Source organism: Arvicanthis niloticus, chromosome 24 (genome assembly GCF_011762505.2).
Source record: "Arvicanthis niloticus isolate mArvNil1 chromosome 24, mArvNil1.pat.X, whole genome shotgun sequence".
NCBI classification, from domain to species: Eukaryota; Metazoa; Chordata; class Mammalia; order Rodentia; family Muridae; genus Arvicanthis; species Arvicanthis niloticus.
The window spans coordinates 27,906,020-27,931,903 of record NC_133432.1 but is presented as its reverse complement, the minus strand read 5'-3'; the positions used below and the strand labels follow the sequence as shown (position 1 = coordinate 27,931,903).

At 49.6% G+C, this 25,884-nt stretch overlaps 1 protein-coding gene and 1 non-coding gene across 6 annotated transcripts; both read left to right on the top strand.

Annotated features, from left to right (window-relative positions):
* The first annotated feature begins 1,424 nt into the window (after window positions 1–1,424).
* Nyap1 (neuronal tyrosine phosphorylated phosphoinositide-3-kinase adaptor 1) lies at window positions 1,425–12,404 on the top strand. Of its 5 annotated transcripts, none has more exons than XM_076923342.1 (7): window positions 1,425–1,440; window positions 2,859–3,010; window positions 4,467–4,822; window positions 6,171–7,682; window positions 8,593–8,799; window positions 9,250–9,359; window positions 11,360–12,404. In XM_076923342.1, the coding sequence occupies exons 2-7, from the start codon at window positions 2,943–2,945 to the stop codon at window positions 11,609–11,611; spliced, it is 2,505 nt and encodes an 834-aa protein (XP_076779457.1). In that variant the 5' UTR covers window positions 1,425–1,440; window positions 2,859–2,942; the 3' UTR covers window positions 11,612–12,404. The 5 variants fall into 5 exon arrangements, with proteins under 5 accessions (XP_076779457.1, XP_076779453.1, XP_076779455.1 ...); XM_076923338.1 differs by lacking the exon at window positions 1,425–1,440 and adding an exon at window positions 1,473–1,602; XM_076923340.1 differs by lacking the exon at window positions 1,425–1,440 and adding an exon at window positions 1,791–1,907.
* Window positions 12,405–18,188: 5,784 nt separating this feature from the next.
* Window positions 18,189–18,294, top strand: LOC143438283 (U6 spliceosomal RNA). Its single transcript, XR_013107226.1, has one exon. It is a non-coding gene; the product is annotated as a U6 spliceosomal RNA (small nuclear RNA).
* The last annotated feature ends 7,590 nt before the right edge of the window (window positions 18,295–25,884 follow it).

The following is a 25,884-nucleotide window of genomic DNA, read 5'->3' as shown; positions in this document are numbered from 1 at the left end:
TTAAGTCCAGCAGCACTCAGGAGGCAGAGGCAGGTGGATCACTGTGAGTTCCAGATCAGCCTTCTCTACAAACTGAGTTCTAGGACAGCCAGGGCTACACAGAGAAACCTTGTCTGAAAATAAATAAATAAATAAATAAATAAACAAACAAACAAATAGCCACATTCTTGCTTGTCTTCTTGTTTCAGCCATAGTAAAGAAAGGCTGTAGTAGCCAGGTCCTGCAGTCCAGGAAATGAGCTTACTCCTCCAGACTGGATCCCTATATAGGGCTGTTGATTTACAAAGTGCTTCCAACTCTCTTCCATCCCAAGTTCTTTATTTATAGTCTCTCGTAGGCCATGTGGGCCTAGAACCCGTGTAGCTGAGGATGAACTTGAACTGAAGAGCCTCTTGATTCCACCTGAGGAATGCTGGGATCACAGGTGTGTGCCACAGCGCGCCAAGCCTCCAGTTAAATATGAAACCAGACAAGGCTCAGACCCGCAGTGAGATTTGCCTGAGGCCACACAGAACACCTCCAAAGATTTTGCCGCATTGAAAAAGCATTCACAGGTACCAGGGATTAGGATGTGCATATTTTGCAGGGATCCTTTTTTTTTTTTCCCCCCAGTCCTTGAAAGGATACAGCCGAGGTCTTCTCGATGCTAATTTACCCAACCACAAAGCTATGTGTCGAAGCTAATCCAAGCAAGGAATTTGTCAGAGGGCTGATGAGAAAAGGTCAAAGGAGGGGAGAGGTGGGGGCACATCCCTAACCACTCCCAGGTAGTGCCCCTGGTGGTCTCCCGTACGGGCCAACCTGGTGCGCTCAGATCCTGGCGGGCGGCGCCCACGGAGTCAAAGGTTAGTAAGGGATGACTTGGACCGCGGGGGCGGACGTGCGGAAGACTTTGAGCCCCACACGGTGGAACAAGGTCCGGGCGCCTGGGAGGCTGCAAGGGGAGGAGGCCCAGCACCAAGCCAACCTAGGGCGGGGTGGCGGGGTGGGGGCACGGCCGGGACTGGGCCAAGGGAGCACGCCCCCTACTGAGCAGACGCGCTGACCTCCCGGCAGGCGACTTGGGCAGAGGTCCCTCTGCCCGCCTCACGGCTTGGCAGCACCCAGGGCCCGCAGCCGCAGCCTCCCACCCGGGAGCACTAAGGCGCACGGGGTTCGCGGGTGGGGTGCGACCTCCAGGCTCCCGCTGGGGGGCGCCGCTGAGCACCCCGCTCCGCTCCGCTTAGGGCTTGGGAGACCCAACCCAGCACAGCACGGCTGAGTAGGGGGCGCGGGTCGGCGAAGACCAGACGCCCGAAAGCTGGGGAGAGGGACTCCCACACCCCAAGACCTTCCTCTCAAGATCCCCTGTGCTCTCCGCAGTCCCTGCGCCCGCCACCCCAACCTCCTGGTGCAGCGCCGCACCGCCGTTCCCGCTCTGCCCTTGGAGGGTGTGGAAGGGTGGGTTTGGGGCCGGGGGCGGGTCTGGGGGCGGACCCGGAGGCGGGGCTGTCTCTGCGGCAGGGCCCAGTTCGGCTCCCCCGGTCTCTCTCTGTCTCTCCTCCTCCCTCCTCCTGCTCCGGGCGGAGCCCGGCATGGGGGGGCCGGCGCCCGGCAGGCCAGGTACGGTGATGTAGAAACTGGGGAGGCTTCCTGCGGGGAGGTGGTGATGGGGGGACTAGGGGTAGGGAGGATTGGCGGGGCGAGAGGCGGAGACACCCAGGGTAGCAGGACAAGGGGAAGAGGAGGGGGTGCCCCGGGAACCTGGGGCCCTTGGATGGAAAAGGGGGGGGGGGGATGAAGCAGGCCAGGTTTGGAACAAACTGGGGAAGGAGGAGGACAACTGTGAGGAGGGGCTCCAGGGAGGAGACGTGAAGCTGAAGGCGAAAGGGAGAGAGTGTGTCTGGGGGAAGGGACGCAAAGCGCAGGTATGGAGGCCGCAGCCCAGAAGGTTGCTATGGGGCCAGGCTGGAGACCCCCGCCCCCGCCAGGGTGGGATTCAGGGGCGGGACTACTAGGGGGAAGCCGGGGTTCTCCCAAATCCTGGAGCAGACAGAAGGTAGATTGATTTGGGCTATCAGCAAAAGGAGGGAGGCAGAAACCATTGCTGAGGGACCAGGGAGCTCGAATAGAGGTGGACGGAGGCCCAGGCCCAGGATTGGAAAAGCGGGGACTCCAGAGAGTGAAGGTAGATGGATGGGTGGGATTTCAGTTGCCCAACTCAGTATCACCATCCTTTCAGCATCCCCACCCTGTCCTGATGAACCCCCCACTGAGCCTCAGGCCCCAAAAGAGGGTAGCAAGCCTAACTGCTCCCCCCCCCCAACCCCAAGCTGGGTGCGATATACGCAAGTAGGCCCTGGGCACAACTTGTCTGTAGGTGTGGCCAATTCTGTAGCACATTTGTGTGCTAGAGGTCTGTGTGTATCGGTGGGTGTGTCTGTGGGTGTTTATGTCTGTGTGTTTGTTGTTCCTGGGTTCGTGTTTACCTGTGCCCCTTTATGTCTGTCCCTATTTGTAGGTGTAAGTCTGTGGCCTGTGGTGTGTCTAAATGTGCTGTGTCCCTGCAGAGTTGCTGTTTGCTTGTGAGGTCTGTCTGTCTGTGGTGGTTCGGGATATATTTACACAGAATCAGAATCTATGTCATCCTGATCCCTCGGTGTCTGTGGTTCCAAACACCTTTGTCAGGGTGTGTGATTCTGGACACACACACACTTCTATGGCTGTCTGTCTGGGAGGGGTCCCCTAAGCTATACTGGATATTCTATGCCTGTGTTCTCTTCTGAAGACCCAAATCGTGTCTCTGCTCTTTTTTCTCTTTCATTCCTCCCTCCACATCCATGTCTTCCTTTTTCTCTCTACCCGTTCCCTTCATCAAGTGGATCCGGGACCCAGGGAGGGCCGCCCCCCGGGCCTGGTGGCATTAAACAGGACCCCTCAGCCCCCACCTCTTGCCCCACGACATGAACCTACTCTACCGAAAAACCAAGCTGGAGTGGAGACAGCACAAAGAAGAGGAGGCCAAAAGGAGGTAAGGCTGGCCCCTCCACTGTCCCACCCACCGCCTGTTGCACCCAGACCTGCCCCTTTTGCTTGGCCACAGCCCTTCCATCAGCTTTGTCATCAAAGAGAGTTCTTTTCCCAGATTTCCTACTTAGCATAGAATGCCTGCAAATGCACATGCTTGGTCCCAGCCTTGTTCCTGGCTTCTTGGGAGAGGGGATAGCTGGGGGGGAATGACTTCCAGCTTTGGAGAACCTTAGTGGCTTGTCCCCATGCCTAAGAGCCAGAGTCCCTCCTTCCTGACTCTCTTTTTCTGTTATTTTTGAGACTGGCTGCTGGCTTTCTCTTGTCACCTGACCTTGGAAAGGGCAGGCCCCACCATCCTCACAGGGTCCAGGGAGAGGGTCATTTTAGGGACTTCAAAGAGTATTCATGTAATCCTCTACCAGTCTCCTGTTGGGAGGGAGTGACTAAAATGACAGGTGTGTGTGTGTGTGTGTGTGTGTGTGTGTGTGTGTGTGTTAGTTAAAGGATTTATAGGCTAAGGATTACAGAAGAGTCAGGTGGAGACCCCATGCCCCTCAGCCTTGCATCTCCACCAACCCTTTCTCCTGACCTCCGAGGAACCCAGGCTCCTCTTCCTTTCCCGTTTGACAACACAGCCTCTTGGAGCCTGAGTCAGAAGCACCTCCCAGCCCCTCTCCATCCCTCCTCGGAACTGCAGAGTTTAATTCTTGGCGTTAATTAGATTAATCAGAGCGATCACTACAGCGATCTCTCCCTAATAAAGGGTTAGTAGACAGGGTTTTAATGAGAGCCCACCCCACAGTGGCTTCTCCCCTCTTCACTGCCAGCCAACCCCCCTTCAGTCACCCAGAGGAGAACTCGGGGACAGAGAAAGGGAATAGAAGTGAGCTGAGGAGTCTGACAGAGAGAGGGCAGCAGAGAGAGAGAGAGAGAGAGAGAGAGAGAGAGAGAGAGAGAGAGGCTCTGATGATTCAGGCATCACACCCTGCCTCTGGGAGAAGAGGCCTGTGGTGTGACATAGTACACAGTAGCTGGGCATGAGGAGCGGCCAGAGGCCAGGTGTGGGCCAGCATATGGGAGAAGCCACAGCGGCAGGTGTGTCTGTTTGTCTGTCAGGTGGCTGTTGCCTGGATTGCATCTCTTTCCATGGAACAGGCTGTGTTAGGTGGTCAGCCGGCATCAGGGACACTGTCTTATATATACACCATTTCTTTCTTTTCTGACGCCATATGCTGTCCTCCATCCCTATCCATTACCTGGATTTTCTGAATTAAATCCAAAGATTCTGCCTGAAAGCATTCCTACCTTAGACCTTCAGATACCCCTACCCCAGTCTCCTATCATCCTCCCTGGGGAAACACAGTTGTTTGAAAATGCTACCTCCTCCTGAGATGGAGGATGGCCAGGTAGGGGCTGGCTGTCTAACTTCTCTGCTGCATCCTGTCTTCTCTCCCTAGCTCCAGTAAGGAAGCAGCCCCCACAGGCCCTGTGGGGCCTGGGGCTGTCCCAGGGCCTGGGGTTCGAGTGCGGGACATTGCCTCGCTTCGACGGTCCCTCAGGATGGGTTTCATGACAATGCCCGCGTCCCAGGAACACACCCCACACCCGTGCCGCAGCGCCATGGCCCCTCGCTCTCTCTCCTGCCACTCGGTGGGCAGCATGGACAGTGTAGGCGGTGGGCCTGGAGGAGGTGGAGGAGGGTTCACGGAGGACAGTAGCGGCCGGAGACCCCCAGCTAAGCCCCGGAGACATCCCAGCACAAAGCTCAGCATGGCAGGGGCAGGGGCAGAGACACCGCCAAGTAAGAAAGCAGGTGAGACATCCACCCTGTTCCCCATCCCTCTTCAGAGGAAGCTGGCAGCGGCAGGATCCATTCCAGGCTGGGGAGGGGGGGCTCTGGGAGGGTTCATTCAGGCAAGAGCCAAGGAAGTGGAAGGTTCCATTCTCAAAAGGAATGGGGGGTTTCTTTTAGATGGACCTCAGATGAACCATTCAAGGGCAGGAGACACTCCCTAAAAAAACAGCTGCTAGGAAAGGACCCAAAGGTGGGTAGGAACTGCCATAGGAAGCTGATGTAGAAGTGGTAAGATTATAGCTTATGGTATGTGGTGAGACCCAGTCTCAAAAAAACAAACAAACAAACAAACAAACAACAACAACAAAAAAAAAAACCAAAAAACAAAAAAACTAACCTAGAAGCAAAAAACAAACCAACAAAAACTGGGCCATGGTGGTGCACAACTTTAATCCCAGTAGAGCCAGGAGGATCTCTGTGAGTTCAAGGCCAGCCTGAACTACATATGCAATTCTAAGCTAGCCAAGGCTACATGGTAAGACCCTGTCTCAAACAAACAAAACAGGAAGAAAGAAAGGAATGACAGAAGGAAGGAAGACAGACAGAAGAAAGAAAGAAAGAAAGAAAGAAAGAAAGAAAGAAAGAAAGAAAGAAAGACAGACAGACAAGACTGGGGACTGCCTTATAGAAAAGAAACTTACTGGGCTCTAAGTGGAAGGTTGTGAAAAAGATGAATAGTCAAATAGGTCCTTGCAGTTAGGCCAAGGGATCAGAGAGGAATTTTCACCCTTTACTATGAAATGAGTTAGGCCACCCTGGGCAGCTTAGAAGCCCTATCTTAAAAGACAAAATAAATAAATAAATAAATAAATAAATAAATAAAATCAACAAATAAAATTATATATTTAATTTGTTTAATATATTTATATATTATATAAAATTTTATATATATATATATATATATATATATATATATATATATATAAATCAGAGGAGAAAAAAGAAGCTGGGGATATATTTCAAAGGTAGAGAAAACTTGCCTAGAATCCCCCAGTGAGGGGCTGGGGGCGTGGCTCAGTGGTAGAGCCCCTGCCTAGAATCCCCCAGTGAGGGGCTGGGGATGTGGCTCAGTGGTAGAGCCCCTGCCTAGAATCCCCCAGTGAGGGGCTGGGGGTGTGGCTCAGTGGTAGAGCCCCTGCCTAGAATCCCCCAGTGAGGGGCTGGGGTGTGGCTCAGTGGTACAGCACTTACCTGACTTCCCCCAGTGAGGGGCTGGGGTGTGGCTCAGTGGTACAGCACTTACCTGACTTGTTAGGTACTCTGTTTGATAAACTCCATTTCTTTTTCTTTTTCCCACCCTACTTAGGCTCCCAGAAGCCAACCCCTGAGTGCCGTGAGTCCAGCCGGAAGGTTCCGCCACAGAAACCCAGGCGAAGCCCCAATACCCAGCTGTCTGTGTCCTTCGATGAATCTTGTGCCCCAGCCCCATCTCCTCGAGGGGCGAACCTGCCCCTGCAACGCCTCAGTAGGGCTTCTCGAGTAACTGGAGACCTGGATTCAGGTGCCCAGGAAGAAGAGCCCGTGTACATAGAGATGGTAGGGGATGTATTTCGTGGAGGAGGACGAAGTGGAGGCAGCCTGACAGGACCTCCTCTTGGAAGTGGAGGCCCAACCCCTCCAGCTGCTGCCGATTCGGACTCTGAAGACAGTGAGGCTATATATGAAGAGATGAAATACCCCTTGCCTGAAGAGGCAGGAGACGGCAGGGCCAATGGGCCTCCTCCATTGATGGCACCTTCCCCTCCACAACAGCCCCATGTCCTCCAGCCTCACCCGCACCCCCATCGCCGTCCAGCTTCAGCCCTTCCAAGCCGGAGGGATGGGACCCCCACCAAGACCACTCCTTGTGAAATACCCCCACCCTTTCCCAACCTTCTTCAGCACCGGCCTCCACTTCTGGCCTTCCCTCAAGCCAAGTCTGCTTCGCGAGCCCCTGGCGATGGGGTCTCAAGGCTACCGGTCCTCTGCCACTCCAAGGAGCCAGCCGGTTCCACCCCAGCTCCCCAAGTGCCTGCACGAGAGCGGGAGACGCCTCCCCTGCCGCCTCCGCCTCCTGCTGCCAACCTGCTATTGCTGGGACCATCAGGCCGAGCCCGGAGTCACTCAACACCGTTGCCACCCCAGGGCTCTGGCCAGACCCGGGGAGAGCGAGAGCTCCCCAACTCTCACAGCATGATCTGCCCTAAGGCAGCAGGGGTACCGGCAGCCCACCCTGCTCCAGCTGCCTTGCTCCCCGGACCCCCTAAGGACAAGGCAGTGTCATACACTATGGTGTATTCTGCGGTAAAAGTGACCACACACTCGGTCCTGCCAGCTGGTCCACCCCTGGGTGTTGGAGAGCCAAAGACGGAGGAGATCTCAGTCCTTCATGGAATGCTGTGTGCCAGTTCGAGGCCCCCTGTCCCAGGGAAATCCAGCCCCCATAGCGGGGCTATGGGTTCAGCAGCTGGGGTCCTCCACCACCGCAGCTGCCTGGCCTCCCCCCACAGCCTTCCGGATCCAACTGCAGGTCCCCTGACCCCCCTCTGGACCTACCCAGCCTCAGCAGCTGGGCTCAAGAGACCCCCTGCCTATGACAGTCTCAAGGCTGGGGGGGTGCTGAATAAGGGCTGTGGAATGGGGGCACCATCCCCCATGGTCAAGATCCAGCTGCAAGAGCAAGGGACTGATGGGGGTGCCTTTGCCAGCATCTCCTGTGCCCACGTCATCGCCAGTGCTGGGACGCCAGAAGAGGAAGAGATGGGTGCCACATTTGGAGCAGGCTGGGCTCTGCAGAGGAAGGTCCTGTATGGAGGACGGAAGGCAAAAGAAGTGGACAGTGAGTGAGGGATGGAGACGGGGTGTGGGATGTTGGGAAAATAATGGTTGGGGTAAATACTGAAGGTGGGTATTTAGAATCCACAGGCCTATTGTCCTGACCTGGAAAGTTTTCTGGGAGACCAGAAAGATGGGGCTGGGGACCAGATGGGTGGAACGGGGAGATGTCTCTGACTGTGTTCAGGAAAAGGTAGGACAGGCTGAGGAGAATCCAGACTCATCCTGCTCCACCCTCCGCCCCTCCCTTCCTTGGGCTGCAAGGGTGTGTGTTTGTGAGTGTGTGCACACTAGGAGCTAAACACAGCTGCCTCCCAGCCATTACCATGGCAACCCATCCAGACAGGAGTGAGAGGAGAGGGAGGCCCCTACCGTTGCCAGGCAACGCAATGCTCTGCCAGGTCTGCTCTCAGGATGGGCTTAGTTCACATACAGCCAGCCCTTCCCCCAACTCCATACACTCAGCCCCCCCCACCCACCCCCCCACCCACCCCGGCTTCCTGGGATCTGAATTTGGGATTCTCTTTTTATTGAGAGTCAGTACCCTGTTTTCCAGGATGTTCATTCTAACCCTATCTGGTCCTGGAGAGGTTTCAAAGCTAAAGCTGGTATAGATAAAGGCCTCAAAAGGCTTTTCTGAACACAGTATATAAATGAGCACTTAAATACGATTCTGAGCCCCGGGATAATAACAATGGGTGGAAAGTGACAGGGTTGGCTGGGTCGTGTGTGTGTGTGTGTGTGTGTGTGTGTGTGTGTGTGTGTGTGTGGGGGGAGTGAAAGACGGAGCCTTTCCCATCTCTGTTGTAATTTGCAGAAGGGCCACCCATGTGGCATTGTATGTGCTTGCTGAGGATAGGGAGGCCCCTCCCGCCTCCGGACACTGAGCTTTTTTGTTGTTGTTGTCCCAGCAGAAGAGGATGGTGCCCGGGCCTGGAATGGCAGTACAGAAGGTCCAGGCAAAGTCGAGCATGAGGACAGGGGCCCTGTGGCATCAGGGATTCCTGTGAGGAGCCAGGGCGCAGAGGGTCTGCTGGCCAGGATCCACCATGATCGAGGAGGGAGCCGCACAGCGCTGCCCGTTCCTTGCCAGACTTTCCCAGCCTGCCACCGGAATGGAGGTGACACCTTGCCTTCATACTCTATATACAGAGTTAGGTGGGTCAGGAATCCTCTAGGGTCCACCTTGGACTACCCTGCCTAACATCTTGTCAACTCCATGTATAGTTTGAAAAATATCTTTTGTACTTTGAATGGAACCCAGGAGTTCCCACAGGCAAGTTGCAAAGTGCTCTACCACTGAGCCACGCCCCCAGCCCCTCCCTGGGGGATTCTAGGCAGGGGCTCTACCACTGAGCCACGCCCCCAGCCCCTCACTGGGGGATTCTAGGCAAAGGAATGCTCTACTACTAAGCTACATGCCCAGCCTAGAGACTTTAATCTTAACACCTTATCTACATCTCCTTCCTTCTTTGATGAGGCGGGGAACAGTTTGGCCTACAGCCTCCTCTGGGAGGTGAGGGACTAGGCATCTATGAGTCTCTCTTCTTATCGCTGTTTTTTGGGCCTAGATTTTACAGGAGGGTACCGCCTGGGCCGTTCTGCCTCCACCTCTGGGGTCCGTCAGGCTGCACTCCACACTCCGCGGCCCTGCAGCCAGCCCAGGGACGCCCTGAGCCAGGTGAGATCTGGTCTTCGGTTTCTCTTTGGAGGAGCAGATAGAGAAAAAGGCTTGGATATGAAAAGAAAAGACAGACACCCTCACTTACTCGTGTCATTCTATGGTCTGGGAGGCTGAGACTAAAAGGAATTCATCTAGAGTTGGAGGCCGGCTTGGGCTAGGTTTAAAAAAAAAATCCTGTCTCAAAATACCAAATTGAGCCAGGCAGTGGTGGCGCACGCCTTTAATCCCAGCACTTGGGAGGCAGAGGCAGGCGGATTTCTGAGTTCGAGGCCAGCCTAGTCTACAGAGTGAGTTCCAGGATAGCCAGGGCTACACAGAGAAACCCTGTCTCGAAAAAAACAAACAAAAAAACAAACAACAACAACAAAAAAAACCAAATTGAGAAATTAATAAGTAGGATAAGAAAGAGACCAGGACATATGCCTGTGATCCCCGCTTGGGAGGTAGAAGCAGAGGGATTGGGAGTTCAAGGTGCTCCTCTGTACTGAAAAGACAGAAAGGAGGCTAGAGAGATGGCCGAGCAGTTACAAGCATGTTCTCTTGCAGAGGACCTGAGTTCAATTCCCAGCGCCAACATTGGGCAGTTCAACAACTGCCTGTAAGTCCAGCTCCAGGGGATCCGATGTCCTCTCTGGCCTCTCAGTCCACACACATGGCACATACTCATGCAGACACAGGCACAAATAAGTGAAAAATCTTAAAAAGAAAGTGGGCTACGAAATGGCTTAATGAGTCAAGGCTCTTGGCGCCAAGCCTGCCGACCTGGGTTTGAGCCTCGGAACCTACACGGTGAAAGGGGAGACGTGACTCTCAGAAATTATCTTCTGACTTCCGTGAACTGTGACATGTGTCATCCTCCCATACACAAGATGAATGAGATGCTTTTTTAAGGGATTAGTAAACAGACAGGAAAGAGAAATGAACAAAAAGAAGAAAGACTAACCAGTGTGGCCTGCATAGGCTGAGGGAAACAGGGACTGAGGGCAGGGGAAAGATGGACAGTGTCCCTGATGGGCTACTTGGTTACATGCTTACAGAAGCAGTGTCCTGGGTGGCAGCAAGTGTGGGAAGTGACTTGTCTATGTGGTACCTTTAGAAACTTAGAAAAAGACCCCCTTCTAGAACAAATTTCAAAAATTCATATCTGGTCTGGAAAGACTAGCTTTTAGTTTAGTTTTTTGTTGTTTTAGGGGATTTCAGGACATACTCTGCCCTGGAGTTCACGCTGTAGACCAGGCTGACCTAGAACTCAGAGATCACCGGCCTCTGCCTCCCCAGTGCTGGGGTCAAAGGCGAGTGCCACTACACCCTGATACTTGCTCTTTTTTTTTTTTTTTAAACAAAAAACATTCTTTATTGATTGATTGATTGATTTTAAGCAGAGTCATATAGCCCTGGCTGTCTGGGAATGCATCTAGATCAGGCTAGCCTCCACTTCGTATAAATCTACCTGCCTCTGCCTCCCATGTACTGGAATTAAAAGCATACTCCACCAAGCCCTAATTTTTGTGTTAGAGGGTTTAAAGCCTGATTTAGGAGGTGCTGGGCATTTGAACCCGAGGTTTAGTGAGCGCTAGGCTCACTCTCTCACCTATTCTATTGACTACGTTCCTACCACCATAAGATCTTTTATTCTTTTAAGTTAAATATGTTTCTTGATAATTTCATATGTATATTATTTTCATACTTATATTATTCATTTTGATTACAGTCTTCACCCCCACCCAGTCTCTCTCCCACTCCTGGGCTTGCCCACATCGGTTTCTTTTTGTTTTATTCGAAGACAGTTTTTTAAAGGGCTCCTTTCTCAGGGCCAGGCAAGTCTAACACAAAGTGCCTTACTGGGGAAAGGATGCCCCAAGGTCCTGTCCCCAACACACCCACAGCCTGGGAGAGGGTTTGCTTCTGCGGTAGGTAGGTAGGTCGTTGGTTTGGTCACAAGGTCCTTGACCCTCCTTGTTCCACATATTTTTCTCTTTCTGGGGTTCCTGACACAGACCCACCCTGTGCTGCCCCTGCCCCTGCCGCCCCAGCCGGCCCGGGAGCGAGACGGCAAACTCCTAGAGGTGATCGAACGTAAACGCTGCGTGTGCAAGGAGATCAAGGCACGCCACCGTCCCGACCGGGGGCTCTGCAAGCAAGAGAGCATGCCCATCCTCCCCAGCTGGCGGCGGGGCCCTGAACCCCGCAAATCTGGTACCCCGCCCTGCCGGCGGCAGCACACGGTCCTCTGGGACACTGCCATCTGAGGAATACAGGGAGGCTGGGACGCCTGGATTGGGAGGGGAGGAGCCTGCCCAGGCCTCCTTGAGACTTGAGAGGTGGAGGAAGTACGAGAAAGGGTTCCTACTGGGCCCATCGTGGGGGCTTGGGGTGGCAGCAGCAGCCCAAGCAATTTGGGGGAGGAGGAGGGTTTGCTTGATGTTGGAAGGAAGGGTCTAAGTGTGTAGACTCTCGAAGTGAAGGCCAAGATGGAGATCTCCATGGGGAAAGGAGGGGAGGGTTTGGAAGAAGCTGGGGTTGGGGCATATAGGAGATTGACTGGAGTAACAGGGAAACTCGCTCTTTTATTGAGAGCCGGGGGAGTGGGGAAGGGTATTTATTTTGCTATTTATTTTAGTCTGGAGGGCAATTCTGGGCCCTTCTGACCTACTCCTGAGCAGGAGGTGGAGAACCAAGGCTAAATTTGCACTCTCCCCAAGGCCAGCGCCTAAAGACCTCTGCCATCCCTGCCCCGCCAAAGGGGCGGAGGGATGTGGCTGCTTCCGGGGCAGAGTCAAAAGGCAGAGAGGCCCAGACAGTGACAGTATTTATAGTTTTCCCAGAATTTGGTAGTGAGTGTGGTCTGCTGTAAAACAGGCATTTTATTTAGTTCTGGGGTAAGGGTCTAGCCAGGGATGGGTGGGGTGTTCAGGGAAGACGGAGTACTTAAGTGGGTGGAGGGAGGAGCGGGGTATTTATTTAAATTAAAAAAAAAAAAAAGAGCTGTCAGGAACTTTTTTTAAATTCCTTTCTTTTCAGAATAATATATTAAAAGACTCATGATCCTAGAGCTGGCTCCTTCTATTTCCCTCGGTGCGCTCTGTCTATTTATTATACATGCTCCTTTTCCCACACAGCCCTGGGTGGGTGGGAGTCCAAGGTGCCAGCGGGAGCTGCCATGACAGTCACAAGGAAAAGGCAGAGTTTCCGGTAAGTGGGAATTCCATCATGTTGTACGTTACTTAAGTTCCTCCAGTGACTCTGTGTGTGTGTGTGTGTGTGTGTGTGTGTGTGTGTGTGTGTGTGTATACACTTACGTGTGCCCCTAGCATGTGTATCCTGTGTTTGTCTGTGTGCACATGAGTATGTCAGAGATTGATCTCTGGGATCCGCCTGTTTCCACTGGGATTACAGAATTTTCACTTGGGGGCTTGAAATCCAAACTCAGCTCCTTTGTACTTCAGTTGAGCCATCCCCCAGGCTCTGATCACTCCATTTTTTTTTCTTTTTTTCTGAGCATCTGCTGTGTCCTGGCAGTGCTCTGATGCAGAATGCCCAGACCATGAGGCTGGTATTCTGCTGATCTTGCAGTCTACTCTGGGAGCTGGAACACCCAGACTCCAGTAGACACTGATTCAGGGCTGGCAGAGAATAAAGAGAGCTGCTGGTCATCTGAGAACACTAGTGGATCAGGTAAGAAGGCCGGGATATAAGTCTGCAGTAGGGCATTTGCTTACAGTCTCCCAGGGAAGGGGTTGAGGCATGGCTCAGCAGTAGAGTTCTTATCCAGAATCTCCCAGTGAGTGAGCACTGGTCTAAGTTTATTGCAAGTTTAAGGGTTCAATCACCTGCACTACCAATAATAAATATGGTGAGGTACCATGTAGGATATAAAGAGTTGATGACAGCGCTCTGTGGGGTTTTTAGAATTGAGAACACCAATGAGAATAATGGTGCATACCTTTAACCCAGCACTTGGAGGGCAGAGTTCCAGGACAGCCAGGGCTACACAGAAAAACCCTGTCTCAGAAAGAAAGAAATGAATGGTAATTTGAGTAAGATACTGAGGCTGGAGATGCAGTCTTGCAATACTGGCCTTTGGGAGACAGAGGGAGGAAGGTCCAGAGTTCAAGGCCTGCCTGAGCTATGTCAAAGACCCTGTCTCAAGAAACAAAAGCAACAAAATTCCCCCGGAGCAGTAGATATTTTTATGCCTAGTTAGAAAAATGAACAGAAGACAGGTATAGTGGTGCGTGCCTATAACCCCAGCACTTAGAAGGTAAAGGGGTGGGGGGTCAGGAGTTCAAGGTCATAGTTCAAAGCCAGCCTAGGCTATATATAAGGCCCTGTTGAGAAGAAATAGAAGAGGCTGGAGAGATGGCTCAGTGGTTAAACGCACTTGCTGATCTCAAAGAGGTCCTGGACTTGATTTCCAGCGACCACAGCTTGGCTGACATGTGTCTGTAACTCCAGTTCCAAGAAGAGAGATCTGATACCTTCTTTTCGGAATCCCAGGGCACCAGGCATGTACACAGTGCACAGTATGTACATGCATATATACATGTAAATACACACACACACATTTAAAGAAAGGGCTGTTAAAATGGTTCCACAGGTAAAGGTCTTTGCTGCTGAGACTGATGTTTTTGTTTTCATCCACAGGACTCACATAATAGAAGGGGAGAATTAACTCCCACAGGTTGTCACATGACCTCCACACGCACATTATGGCATGCACACTCACACAGACACAAATAAATAAAAAATCAGAAACACCAAATAAAAGTAAGTAGTACGTTAATAACAGCGTCAAAAAAAAAAAATCATAATATGGGGATGTAGTTCAGGTGGTAGCGTGCCCACCTAATACATTCAGAGCCAGGATGAGCATATAGCAAACCTGAGGTCGGTGTCCAGGAAAAAAAACAAATCATTGTGCATCTGGGAATAACTTTAATAAAAAATATATAGAACTCTAAAATCCCTATCAGATCAATCAATAAAACCAACATCCAACAAAGTCACTTTGAAAAGGAAATTTAGAGAACAGCCCTGTTCAAAACCAGGCTGGAGAGCTGAGTCAGCAGGTAAGAGCACTTTCTCTTGTAGAGGATCCAAGTTTGGTCCCTAGCATCTCATGATTCTCAAAGGATTCCAAACATGTGTAACTCCAGTTTCCAGGGCACCTGACATCCTCTTCTGATCTCATGGTGCCCAGGACATAACAGGCAAACCTCCATATACAAATAAAATAAGTAAATATAAAACTAAAGTTGGATAAATTAACAAACACCTGGTGTGATGGTTCAGTGCTAGCTGCCAAGTCTAATGCACCAAGTTCAATTCCCAGAACCCATACAAAGGTAGACAGAAGAAATGCACTCTGGAGAGTTGTCCTCAGACCTTGACAGACATATGCATGCACACGCATACACACACACACACACACACACACACACACACACACACACACACACACAAATACTTTTAAGCGAAAAGGTAAGATTTGAATACACAAGGAGTAATGACTTGTCTGTACATTTAAACAGCTGAATATAAAAGACGGCAGTTTTCAAATGAATTTACCACAGCCCTAAGGGAGTTATTTGGGAAACTTGCTAAAATTTGAAAGTTCATCCAGAATGATAATGGGGAAAACCAGAACATTCTGAAACAGAATAACAGGGTGACCTGCCTTCCTGAACACTAAAGCATAAAACTGGAACATGCCAGCCCTAGAACAGAACTCAAATATCAAATAGTTCATCAGAATAAGGAGCCCAGAGAGACCCTTGCATCTAGAACTGACTGAAAAGGGGGCTCCTTAGAAAGTCGTTTGGAAGGAAGTAGGTAGTGTCTGCAGGGTGTTTGTCATCCCAGCACTCAGGAGGTGGAGGCAGGAGGATCAGAAGTCTGAGGGTCGCCATCTACCACTGAGCTAGCTAGCTTCAGGCTATTGGAGACACTGTTTCAAAACAAACAACTATTATGTCTTGAAGAATTAACCAGTTAGGAGGGGTATGTTAGAGGCTGTAGCTCTCATCTGGTTGATGAATTTGTACTCCAGAACTAATCCTGTGACCTATTGAAGGGACTACCCTGCATGAGAGAGCTAATAGCAGCTTGTTGGAAATAATGAAGAAAACAACCCCCGAAGTCCATCAGGGTGGCACTGAGTAAAGAGTGAAGACAACTGAAGATAGAATAAACTTAACAATGGAAGCCGCTGAAGAGAATTCGGAAGATACAAATATTCTTTGTATCACAGTTCTCAGTATTAGTGAAGGAGGTTAAGCAGCCTGTAGGCAAGGCATACAGAGAGGGACACCCTAGAAAGCATGCTTCATCTGTAAACCTTGACAGAGGACAAAGCCTGAAGGAAGTACAGCAAATACTTAGTTGTGGCCATTTTGAAGTCTGAGAAGAAAAGAATTCGAGGGTAGCCTGGTCTACAGAGGTAGTTCCAGGACAGCTAGGGTTACACACACACACACACACACACACACACAACCCTGTCTCAAACAACAACAAAAACAACCGAAACAAACAAATAAACAAAAAACCTTCCTTTTTTAAAGGGTCTACCAGATGACTAAGAGGATAAAAGTGCTTGCAACCAAGCCTGACAACCTAAAGTCGATCCCGTGGACCACCATGGGAGAAAGGGAGGATGGACGCCCACAGACAGGCTGTGACATGCCGACATCCCTCGCCACACCCACCCTCACGCAAAATAAACAAAACTTAGTAAGTTTGTAAAATTAAGGACATGGAGATAGCGCAGCACTGTAAAGCGCTTGCTGAGTGAGAAGCAAGACTGAGTCTGGCTAGGCGCAGTGGCACAGGCCTTTAATCCCAGCACTCTGGAGGCAGAGGCAGGCAGACCTCTAAGTTCAAGGCCAGCCTGGTCTACAGAGCCAGTTCCAGGACAACCATACTGTTACACAGAGAAACGCTGTCTTGAAAAACGAAAATATAACAAGACAAACAGAGGATTGAGTTGATCCATAGAACCCACATAAAGAGCTGTGTGGTGGTTCACACTTTTCATCCCAGCCCAAAGGAGGTGAAGCCAGGTGGATCCCTAAGGGCTCATTGCTGGTCAGATGGCCTAGCTTGGGATTGGTGAGCTCCAAGCCATCAAAGGAACTCATATCAGAAAACAAGGTGAAAGGCACCTGAGGGCAGCACCCGAGGTGGACCTCTGACCTCCACGTTTGCACTCACTCACACCCACACACACTGGGTGCAAACAGACACATAAAATTCACTTTAAAGTCGTCTGTTGAGCTTCCTATCTGTAATCCCAGCACTCAGGAGGCTGGGGAGGGGGTGCTATGAGTCTGACGCAAGCTTGCTCGATGTAATGAGTTCTAGGATAGCACGGACTACAGGGTGAGACAGTGTCTTGAGAAATTAAAATACACCAAAAAGAAAATGATAACACAACAACGATAAATAGAACCAATTCTAAAACATTTTTAAGGGGTGTGCGTGTGTCTGTGTATGATTGTACACATTTTGAATTCAGGTACTAGGGCAAGCGTGTGGTCAGAAGACAGCTGCAGGCACCTGTCATTGCTTTTCCCTTGCTTAAGACATGAGACACGCCAGGCAGTGGTGGCACACGCCTTTAATCCCAGCATTTAGGAGGCAGAGGCAGGTGGATTTCTGAGTTTGAGGCCAGCCTGGTCTACAGAGTGAGTTCCAGGACAGCCAGGGCTACACAAAGAAACCCTGTCTTGAAAAACAAAATAAAAAAAAAAAAAAAAAACAAAACAAAAACCACAGAAAGACATGAGACACGGTTCCTTTATTTTTTACCTCCAATATCCCAGGCCAACCTCAGACTTAATATGTAGCCAAGGATGACTTTGAAGTTCTACCTCTCCTGCTCTTACCTTCCGAGTGCTAGGACTGTGCTGGGCATCACACTCCAGCCTTGGTGTATGGTAGGCAAGCACTCTGCCAGCTGAGCCACATTCCCAGCCCACCTGTGATTCTTCTTTAACATTTTATAATGATTTTTAATTATACGTATGCATGTATGTCTTGTGTGAGCGTGTGCAGGTGAGAACAGGTGCTCTGAGAGATGCTGGGTCTCCTGGAACTGGAGTTCCAGGTGGTTGTGAGCTGCCTGATATGGGTGCCGGAAACCAAACTTGGGTCCTCTGAATGAACAGTACACACTCTTACCACTGAGTGTGGTGGTGCACGCCTTTAGTCTTGGCGCTCGGGGGGGGGGGGGGGGGCAGAGGCAGGTGGATCTCTGAGTCCCAGGACGGCCAGGGCTACACAGAAAAACCCTGTCTTGGAAATCAGATAGATAGATAGATAGATAGATAGATAGATAGATAGATAGATAGATAGATAGATAGATTATAGATGATTGATAGATGATATCTAGATAGATTACTGACAGACAATAGATAAATGCTTGGTGATAGATAAACAGCAGATTGATGAGATAGATAGATAGATAGAAGTTTGCTTAGGACCATGGAGATGACTCAGCAGGTAAAGGTGCTTGCTGCCAAGCTTGATGACCTGAGTTTGACCCCTATAACCCACATGAGAGAGAACAAGAATCAACTGCCTGCGAGTTGGCCTCTGCCTTCTCCACCCCCACTGTGATATGTGGCTACCCACACATGTCCATACACAAAATAATAAGTGTAATAAAATTTAAACTTCTCTTTAGTCATGTGTGGTGGCTCACATCTGTAAGCTCAGCAGGGACCTTGGATGCTGAGGCAGGAGGATGATGGTGGGTGCAAGGCCAGCCTCAATTACGTAGTTCCAGGACAGTGTGGATTACAGAATAAAACTCTTGCAAAAAATTGCTTCCTCACTTCGGCAGCAGATATACTAAAAATTAGAATGACACAGAAGATTCGCATGTCCCTTGTGCAGAGATGACGTGAAAATCTATCAAGCATTGCATATGTTTTTACTTTTAACAGGGTCTTGCCAGATGCATCTGGATGCTGGCTATTGCTCTGTAAAGACATTTAGTACAATACTCTCAAAGACCAAAAACAAAACAAAAAAACAGTTCACATATTGCACTCATGAGATAATTTGGAGCACCCATTGGGTTGGATATTTGATGATCTTAAGGGCCTTTATTAATTTGGGTGCATTGCGACATGTTACTGTGGCTGTGTGTCCTTGAGGGTCCTAACGTTCTCAGAAGCTGCTGGAATACGGACAAATGGCTTGTGTGAGGCTTGGCATTTGCTTCAAAGTGAGCTGAGAAGAGGAAAAGATGTCCATGGTGACCATGAGCAATCCCCGGAGACTGGACAATGGGCGCACGAGTGTTCACTGACAATGCTTTGTCTGCAAATGAGTCTGTTTGAAATTTTCCACAATTTCCAAAAGTGTTTATTTTAAGTCAGTATGACGAGTCAAAAAAATTTTTTTCTCCTTTGGAAAAAAATATGAGCACTGGGAATAGATAGCCCAGGAAGTCCCGCCCGTCCCGGACAACCCTGGCTCTAAAAATACCCCACTCCCCTTTTTTCTTTGACAGTCTGATGTAGCCCAGGCTAGACTCAAAATGACTATATAGCCTAGGATGACCTTGGATGTCTAATCCTCCTAGCTCCATCTTTTGAGCACTGAGAGTGCAAGCCTAAGCCAGCGTGACAGATTTCATGCAATTCTAGGGAGCACTCTACCAAACAGAGCTGTTTACTCAGCTTCTAGGCAGCAATCTTTTGATTTTCTTTTTTTTTCAGAAGCGATGTATGTGTGTGGTAGAAAATTTGCAGGCGCTAAAAAAGCAGAAGTAAAACAATCTATTTCCACCGCCCACAAGTCACAGTTTACTGTATATGACAGAAAACTTTCTCTGCATATGTGTACTTATATTGAAAACAAAATTAGGTCATTCGGCATGTTTTAAAATGTATGTATTTGTTAATATTGTTGGGGGGGGAGGGGCTTGAGTGCCAGGGCATTGGCGTGGAGTCTGCTCTCTCTTCTCACCTTTACTAGGTTCAGATCCCCGGAACCTCTCAGTGGTACTGTGGTAATTCTAGTGTTGGAGACTCCGAGTAAGCCAGAAATAGATGGTTTCCAAGGATCAGATTCAGGTGGCCAGGCTTGGACGGCTCCTTGAACTGTTTTTTTTTGGGGGGGGGTTGTTTGTTTGTTTTTTGTTTTGTTTTTGTTTTTTTGAGCCATCTTGCCAGCCCCACAGGTTTTGTGAGTCAGGGTTCCTCTGTATAGCTCAGGCTAGCCATAAACTCATCTTCCCTCCAAGATTATGTGAAGCTGGAATTGCAGGTGAGAGCTACTCCTTCCCAACCAGCTTACTCGAGTCTCCAACGCTGGAATTACAAGTGATTATCACAACACCACTGAGAGGTTCCGGGGATTTGAACCTGGTCCTCACGTTTGTGCTACATATGGTTTAATTGCTGAACCATAATAGCCAGGGCGACACAGAGAAGCCCATTTAAAAAAAAAAAAAAAGAATCTTGTGTGTATACAAGATGTATGTGTGTATGCACACCATCGTGTGTATGCACACCATCGTGTGTAAGGGTGGCTGTGTATGAGCCACAGCACACCCGTGGATGATAGAGAACAGCTTCCAGAATTCACTTTTACCCCTCTCTCTGTTGTTGTTGCTGCTGCTGCCTAGTGCTTTATATACCAGGCTGTGTGCCCAGTGAACTTCAGTGTATCCCCCTGCCTCGGTCTCCCGTCTCACCGGACAAACACTGGGATTATAGATGTGTGTGTTATGGTGCCCAAATTTACATGGGTTCAGAAGATTTGAACTCAGGCTCTCTGTCGGACAGACTATCCTCCCAGCCAAACTGTCGGCATCTTCGTGAGTTCGGATCTGCTTGCTTGCAAAAGATCACCACAGCTGGGCTTGTGACTGTTGACCTTCTTTCACTGAAGGAGGTGGGTGAGGATCTTGGGATCCTCACAGGAATGCCCAGCCAGGCACTAATTGTAGGTGCTTTAAGATATGCTTCAAAATCATTCACACTCTTGCCCATAACATCCTCTGCTCCATAAGTAAACCCCAGAAGTGCCTTGGTTCCCCTGCGTGAGCACTGGTAAAATCAAATCTCCTTCATTTATTGGTTTGTCTTTGGTACTTCAGGAGGGAGGGCAGATGTTTACATGTCTCCTAGGGAAGGGACTTTTAGCAATATTTTCTCACTTTTGAATCTCACACTTATGTGGCAAGGACTTTAAGCCCTGGGCCATCTCTCCCAGCCTTCCATACTTCTTTAGTTTTAATTTGTATTACATTATTTATTTGCTTTTATATGTAGATAGGTATGTAGACAAGTGTACATGTGCCACCATGGCATGGGCGGAAATCAGAGACCTTGTGGGGGGGTCCCTTCTTTTATTCCAGTATGTGAGCCCAGAGAGTCAAACTGAGGCCATGGTGGCAAGTTCCTTAACCCTGAGTGATTGGTAACTTTGGACCTGTTTGGTTTTAAAACAATGTTTCACAAAGCTCAAGTTATCCTTGACCTCCCAATGTAAAAAGGATGACCTTGAATTTCCGATCCTCCTGCCTCTACCTCCCCAAGCCTAGGATTACAGAAGTGAATCACCACATTGGGTTGTTCCCATTGTCCTGATTTGTGGATTAGCCTGGGCTAGTTGCCCTAGAAAACATAGAATCCCTGTGTGAGCTTGGTTGCTTCCTCTAAACACCACTTACAGCTCACAGGAAGTAAAGGAGCCCAGTGGAGAGGATCCCAGCACTTCCTGTTCAGGCTTTGGCTTCTGTTGTGCACAGACCAACAGAGTGAAAATCCACCGTGAGTGTCCAGCTTCCATGTCTCTGCCACCTCTGTGAGGGTGCACAGCATGCTGTCTGGGCTCATCTACCCACACTGTGTCCTCTGTCACCACCCCGGGGCAATCTCTGGTTACCAAAAATGGCTAACAGCCAGAACCCACAGGTCGGAAGTTCCAGAGATGGCATTGCCACCATATCAAAAACTTTCCACTGACCAGATGGTGACCTTTCCTGACTGTGTTTGGCATTCCTTCCTTAAAGCTCAGGGATGGGTGGGACGGGGACACGTACACAGTCCAGAAACTTCGGTCACGAGGGGGGAAACCTGGAAAAGTTAGAATCAGAGGGAAAGTTTTATTTATTTCGGGGCCCCCCTTCCTATCAAAATTTACCCGTTTCATCTAGCAATTTAAAAGATATCTCTGCGTTTGGGTCATAAACAGCCATGGTTGATCTCCACAACAGCAAAAAGATAAAGGAAAACATTCCCTTCTTCCCCTTCTCGACAGTTCAAGGTTGGGCTGAAGGAGTAAAAAGATCTGAAGGAAAAACCCACCATCTTCTCACACTGTTTTGTTTTGTTTTGTTTTGAGACAGATTCTCATCTATGCAGACTGATTTCCAACTCACTATGGAGCCCAGGATGATCTTTTTTGTGTTTTTTTGTTTCGTTTTTTTGTTGTTTTGTTTTTCAAGACAGGGTTTCTCTGTATAGCCCTGGCTGTTCTGGAACTCACTCTGTAGACCAGGCTGGCCTCAAACTCAGAAATCTGCCTGCCTCAGCCCAGGATGATCTTGAACTCATGACCCTTCTTTTTCAACCTCCCAAGCACTTGGAATTACAAGTGTTTGCCATCATATCCAGCTTCCTTCTCTTACACCCTCCCACCTTGGGTGTGGTGTTTTGTTTGAGGCAAGGTCTCATTTTGCTCAGGCTAGCCTCCAACTTGCTATGCAGCCAAAGGTCACCTTCCTCCGGATCCTCCTGCCTTTGCCTCCCATGTGCTTGGATTTCAGATGTGCACCATCACATCTGGGCTGTCTTGCTTTGCTTCGTAGCTAAGTGAATCAAGAGAGCTCTGAATGGAACCTTCCTTTTTTTTTTTTTTTTTTTTTTTTTTTTTTTTTTTAAATCTATTGTGTGTGTGTGTGTGTGTGTGTCCATAGATGACAGAGCAGGGTGTTGTATCCCCTTGGAGCTACAGTTATAGGCAGCTATGAACCACTGAACTTGGATAGTGAACCAAACTCAGGTCCTCTGGAAGAGCAGAGCACGCACGCTCAGCCACTGAGCTATCTCTCCTGCTCCGCTCCGGGAAGCTTCTTACAGACAACACGGAGGCAGAAAGGAGCCCCAAGGTAGCAAAATGCAGCTGAACACTGACAAGTTAGCCTCTGAAACCCTAGGGTGGGGGCGGCCCAGTCCCTTCCTATGTCTAGTTGGTGCTTCCCTCTCCAGCCTGCTGCTGTAGCTGAAAGAAACACACAAATGAGGAAGGATTCCCTTTCTTTGATTTTGCCTCAGAGGAAGTTTGAAGAAAGAGGGACAGTGACCCTGTCGGCCACCAGAACAACCACATGTCTCTTTTTTAATTTTTCAAAAGATTTGCTTTATGCGTATGGGTGTTTTGTGTGTGTATGTACCACTTGTGTGGCTGGTGTGGAAACTGGAAGAAGGCATCAGATCCCCTGGAACTGGAGTGACAGATGTTGTAAATGGCTTTGTGAGTGCTGAGAATCAAACTCAGGTCCTCTGGAAGAGGAGCCAGCGCTCTAACCCCCCCCCCATACCTCTCTAGCCCCTCCCATTTTATTTTATTTTTATTTTATTTTTTAAATAGCTGCTTACTATACAACCCTGACTGGCTTGAAGCTTGCTATATAGATCAGGCTGGCCTCAGACTCACAGAGGTCAACCTGCCTCTGGGATGGGGATACTGGGAACTGAACTCAGGTCCCTGCAAGAGTAGCAAATGCTCTTAACCCCTGAGCCATCTCTTAAGCTCACACACCATTCTGGTTCTCTGGAGTTGAGGAGAGGAAGACCCAGGAAGTCAGCAGGGAGGCTAGCCTTTGCTACTGGAAGCCAGAAACATAAAACCACCAGATGGGGTTCAGTGGAGAAGATACCCTCCAGAGGGGGCTAGCAGCAGCAGCTGTCCCTCGCAGAGAGTGAAAAGGATAATTGAAGACGGCCAGAAAGTGATCTAGGTACACAGCCCAAGAAGAGATTGTAGGCCCACTGTGTGTGCTCTCTGGTAGTTAGAATATGACTCTCACCCATGTGATCTTGCCCACTCCCCACCTCACCTGGGACAGCTGGCAATATTCTTGGTTGTCATCAAGGCAGGTCATTGAGCCACAGAAGCCTGAGGCACTACTAACAGGACAGCCCCTCCTTACAACAAAGAATATCTGGTTTGAATGCCAACATTGTGTTACAAACAAGGAGCCCCTCCCGTGAGGGGCTGGAGAGCTGCTGTCAGCATTGAAGACCATAAATGCTTTTGCAGAGGACCCAAGTTCAGTTCCCATCACCGGTCATATCTCCATCCCTTCAACTCCAGAAGATCTGATGCCTCTGGCCTCCACGACACCAGCACTCTTGTGAACACCACCCCCTCAGTACCCCCCCCCCACAAATACACATAATTAAAAATAGACTAAATCATTAAAACAGTCCTAAATCAAATGATCTTAATGCTTAGCAGGAAATAGCTGTAAATTCCTCCTGTAGACCCTGGCATGGTTCTGCCTACGAGTGCTGGCCTTTTTATTTTGTGTTACTTTTGCAAAAGGACCAGGTCACACACACACACTTTCTCCCTGGCTGGACTAGAACTCACTGTGTCAACCAGGCTGGTCTTGAGTTCACAGAGATCTGCCTACCTCTGCCTCCTGAGTGCTGGATTAAAAACCGCACCCAACTCTTATTTTTAAAGTATTGTTTGTTGTTGCTGCTGCTGCTGTTGTATTAAGAACCATACCCAACTCTTATTTTTAAAGTATTATTATTGTTGTTATTGTTATTAATATTATTATTGCAATCCTATGTGTCTGTATGATGTGTCTGTATGATGTGTGCATGTGGACTTGGGTGTGAGGTCAGAGGACACTGCAGGAGTCAGTTCTCTCCTTTCACCATGGGTTCCAGGGACTCCAAATCTATTACGCTCGCCTGACAAGCACTTTATCCATCCTAGTCACCACAGGGTCTTCTTGTGCTGTTTGCCAGGAAGAGCATGTCTGTCTCTGCCTGTCTCTATCTCTGTCTCTCTGTCTCTGTCTCTCTGTCTCTGTCTCTGTCTCTGTCTCTCTCTCTCTCTCTCTCTCTCTCTCTCTCTCTCTCCCTCTCTCCCTTTTTCTCAATATCTCCCTCCCCCCACCCCTCTCAGTGTGCCCCAGAGCTAGAACTCTGGTCATCAGGCTTGGCTGCAAACAAACCTCACCCATAGAAGACACTTCGTTAGCAGAATCTTTTCTCCTCTGTGTCTACATGTCCTCCTAAAATGAACACACTTCCCCCACAAGGTTAACATAATTATACATAGGGGTTGGGGCTTTAGCTCAGTGGTAGAGCACTTGTCTAGCAAGTGCGAGGTCCTGGGTTCCGTCCTCAGCTCCAGGGGTCTCCAGGGGTGGGGGTGGGGGTAGAGGTTGGCAGGGGAGACTCAATAACCAAAAAGACCCAAAAAACAAAACAAAAGCAACCAAAGAAACACAAACACCCAACTTACTGGCACACACAACCTTTTTAAATAGAACCACACATGCATATATACATGTGGTTCTGAAACCAGTATTTCTAGCTTCATCCTCTTGCCTAAGCTGCAGAAGAACAGGGCAGTTTGCCCTGGGCCCACCCCAAAATAGCACATCTGCTCACGAGCTCACTGTGAGCCTCAACCACCTACCATGTCCTGCTCAGCCAATTGTATCAGGATCTGCGCCCCACCACTGAGATCTCTTCACAGAAATATCTAGTTCCTTTTTACCTCGTGTACTTGATGAATTAGGATATCAGCTTAACTGCTTCAAAACAGACCCAAATGACAGCGACTTAACCTAAATAGGGGGTTACTTCATCCTTGTATAACTGTCTAGACATTACCAGTCCATAGCAGATGTGCGGCTCCAGGAGAGCAGCAGCCAGGCTCTTTCTGGTTCCTTGATATCCCTGAAGGCTTTAATTCACAAACTTTGTCCCAGTAGTTTAACACCAAATCCACTTCTTGTGCAGCAGGGTGGGACCTTCTTATGATTCAATAGACACTATCTCCAACCAGCACAGCACCAAAGATAGTGGTGACACCAGGTTGAACCATAAACAACTGACTTATTTTTCAAATGGTAAAAGAATTAGGTTTGTGGCTCAGTGGCAGAGTGCCTACCCAGAATCCCCCAAAAAGGGGCTTAGAAGTGTGACTCAGTGGTAGAGCCCCTGCCTAGAATCCCCCAGTGAGGGGCTGGGGGCGTGGCTCAGTGGTAGAGCCCCTGCCTAGAATCCCCCAGTGAGGGGCTGGGGCCTGGCTCAGTGGTAGAGCCCCTGCCTAGAATCCCCCAGTGAGGGGCTGGGGCCTGGCTCAGTGGTAGAGCCCCTGCCTAGAATCCCCCAGTGAGGGGCTGGGGCCTGGCTCAGTGGTAGAGCCCCTGCCTAGAATCCCCCAGTGAGTGGCTGGGGGTGTGGCTCAGTGGTAGAGCCCCTGCCTAGAATCCCCCAGTGAGGGGCTGGGGGCGTGGCTCAGTGGTAGAGCC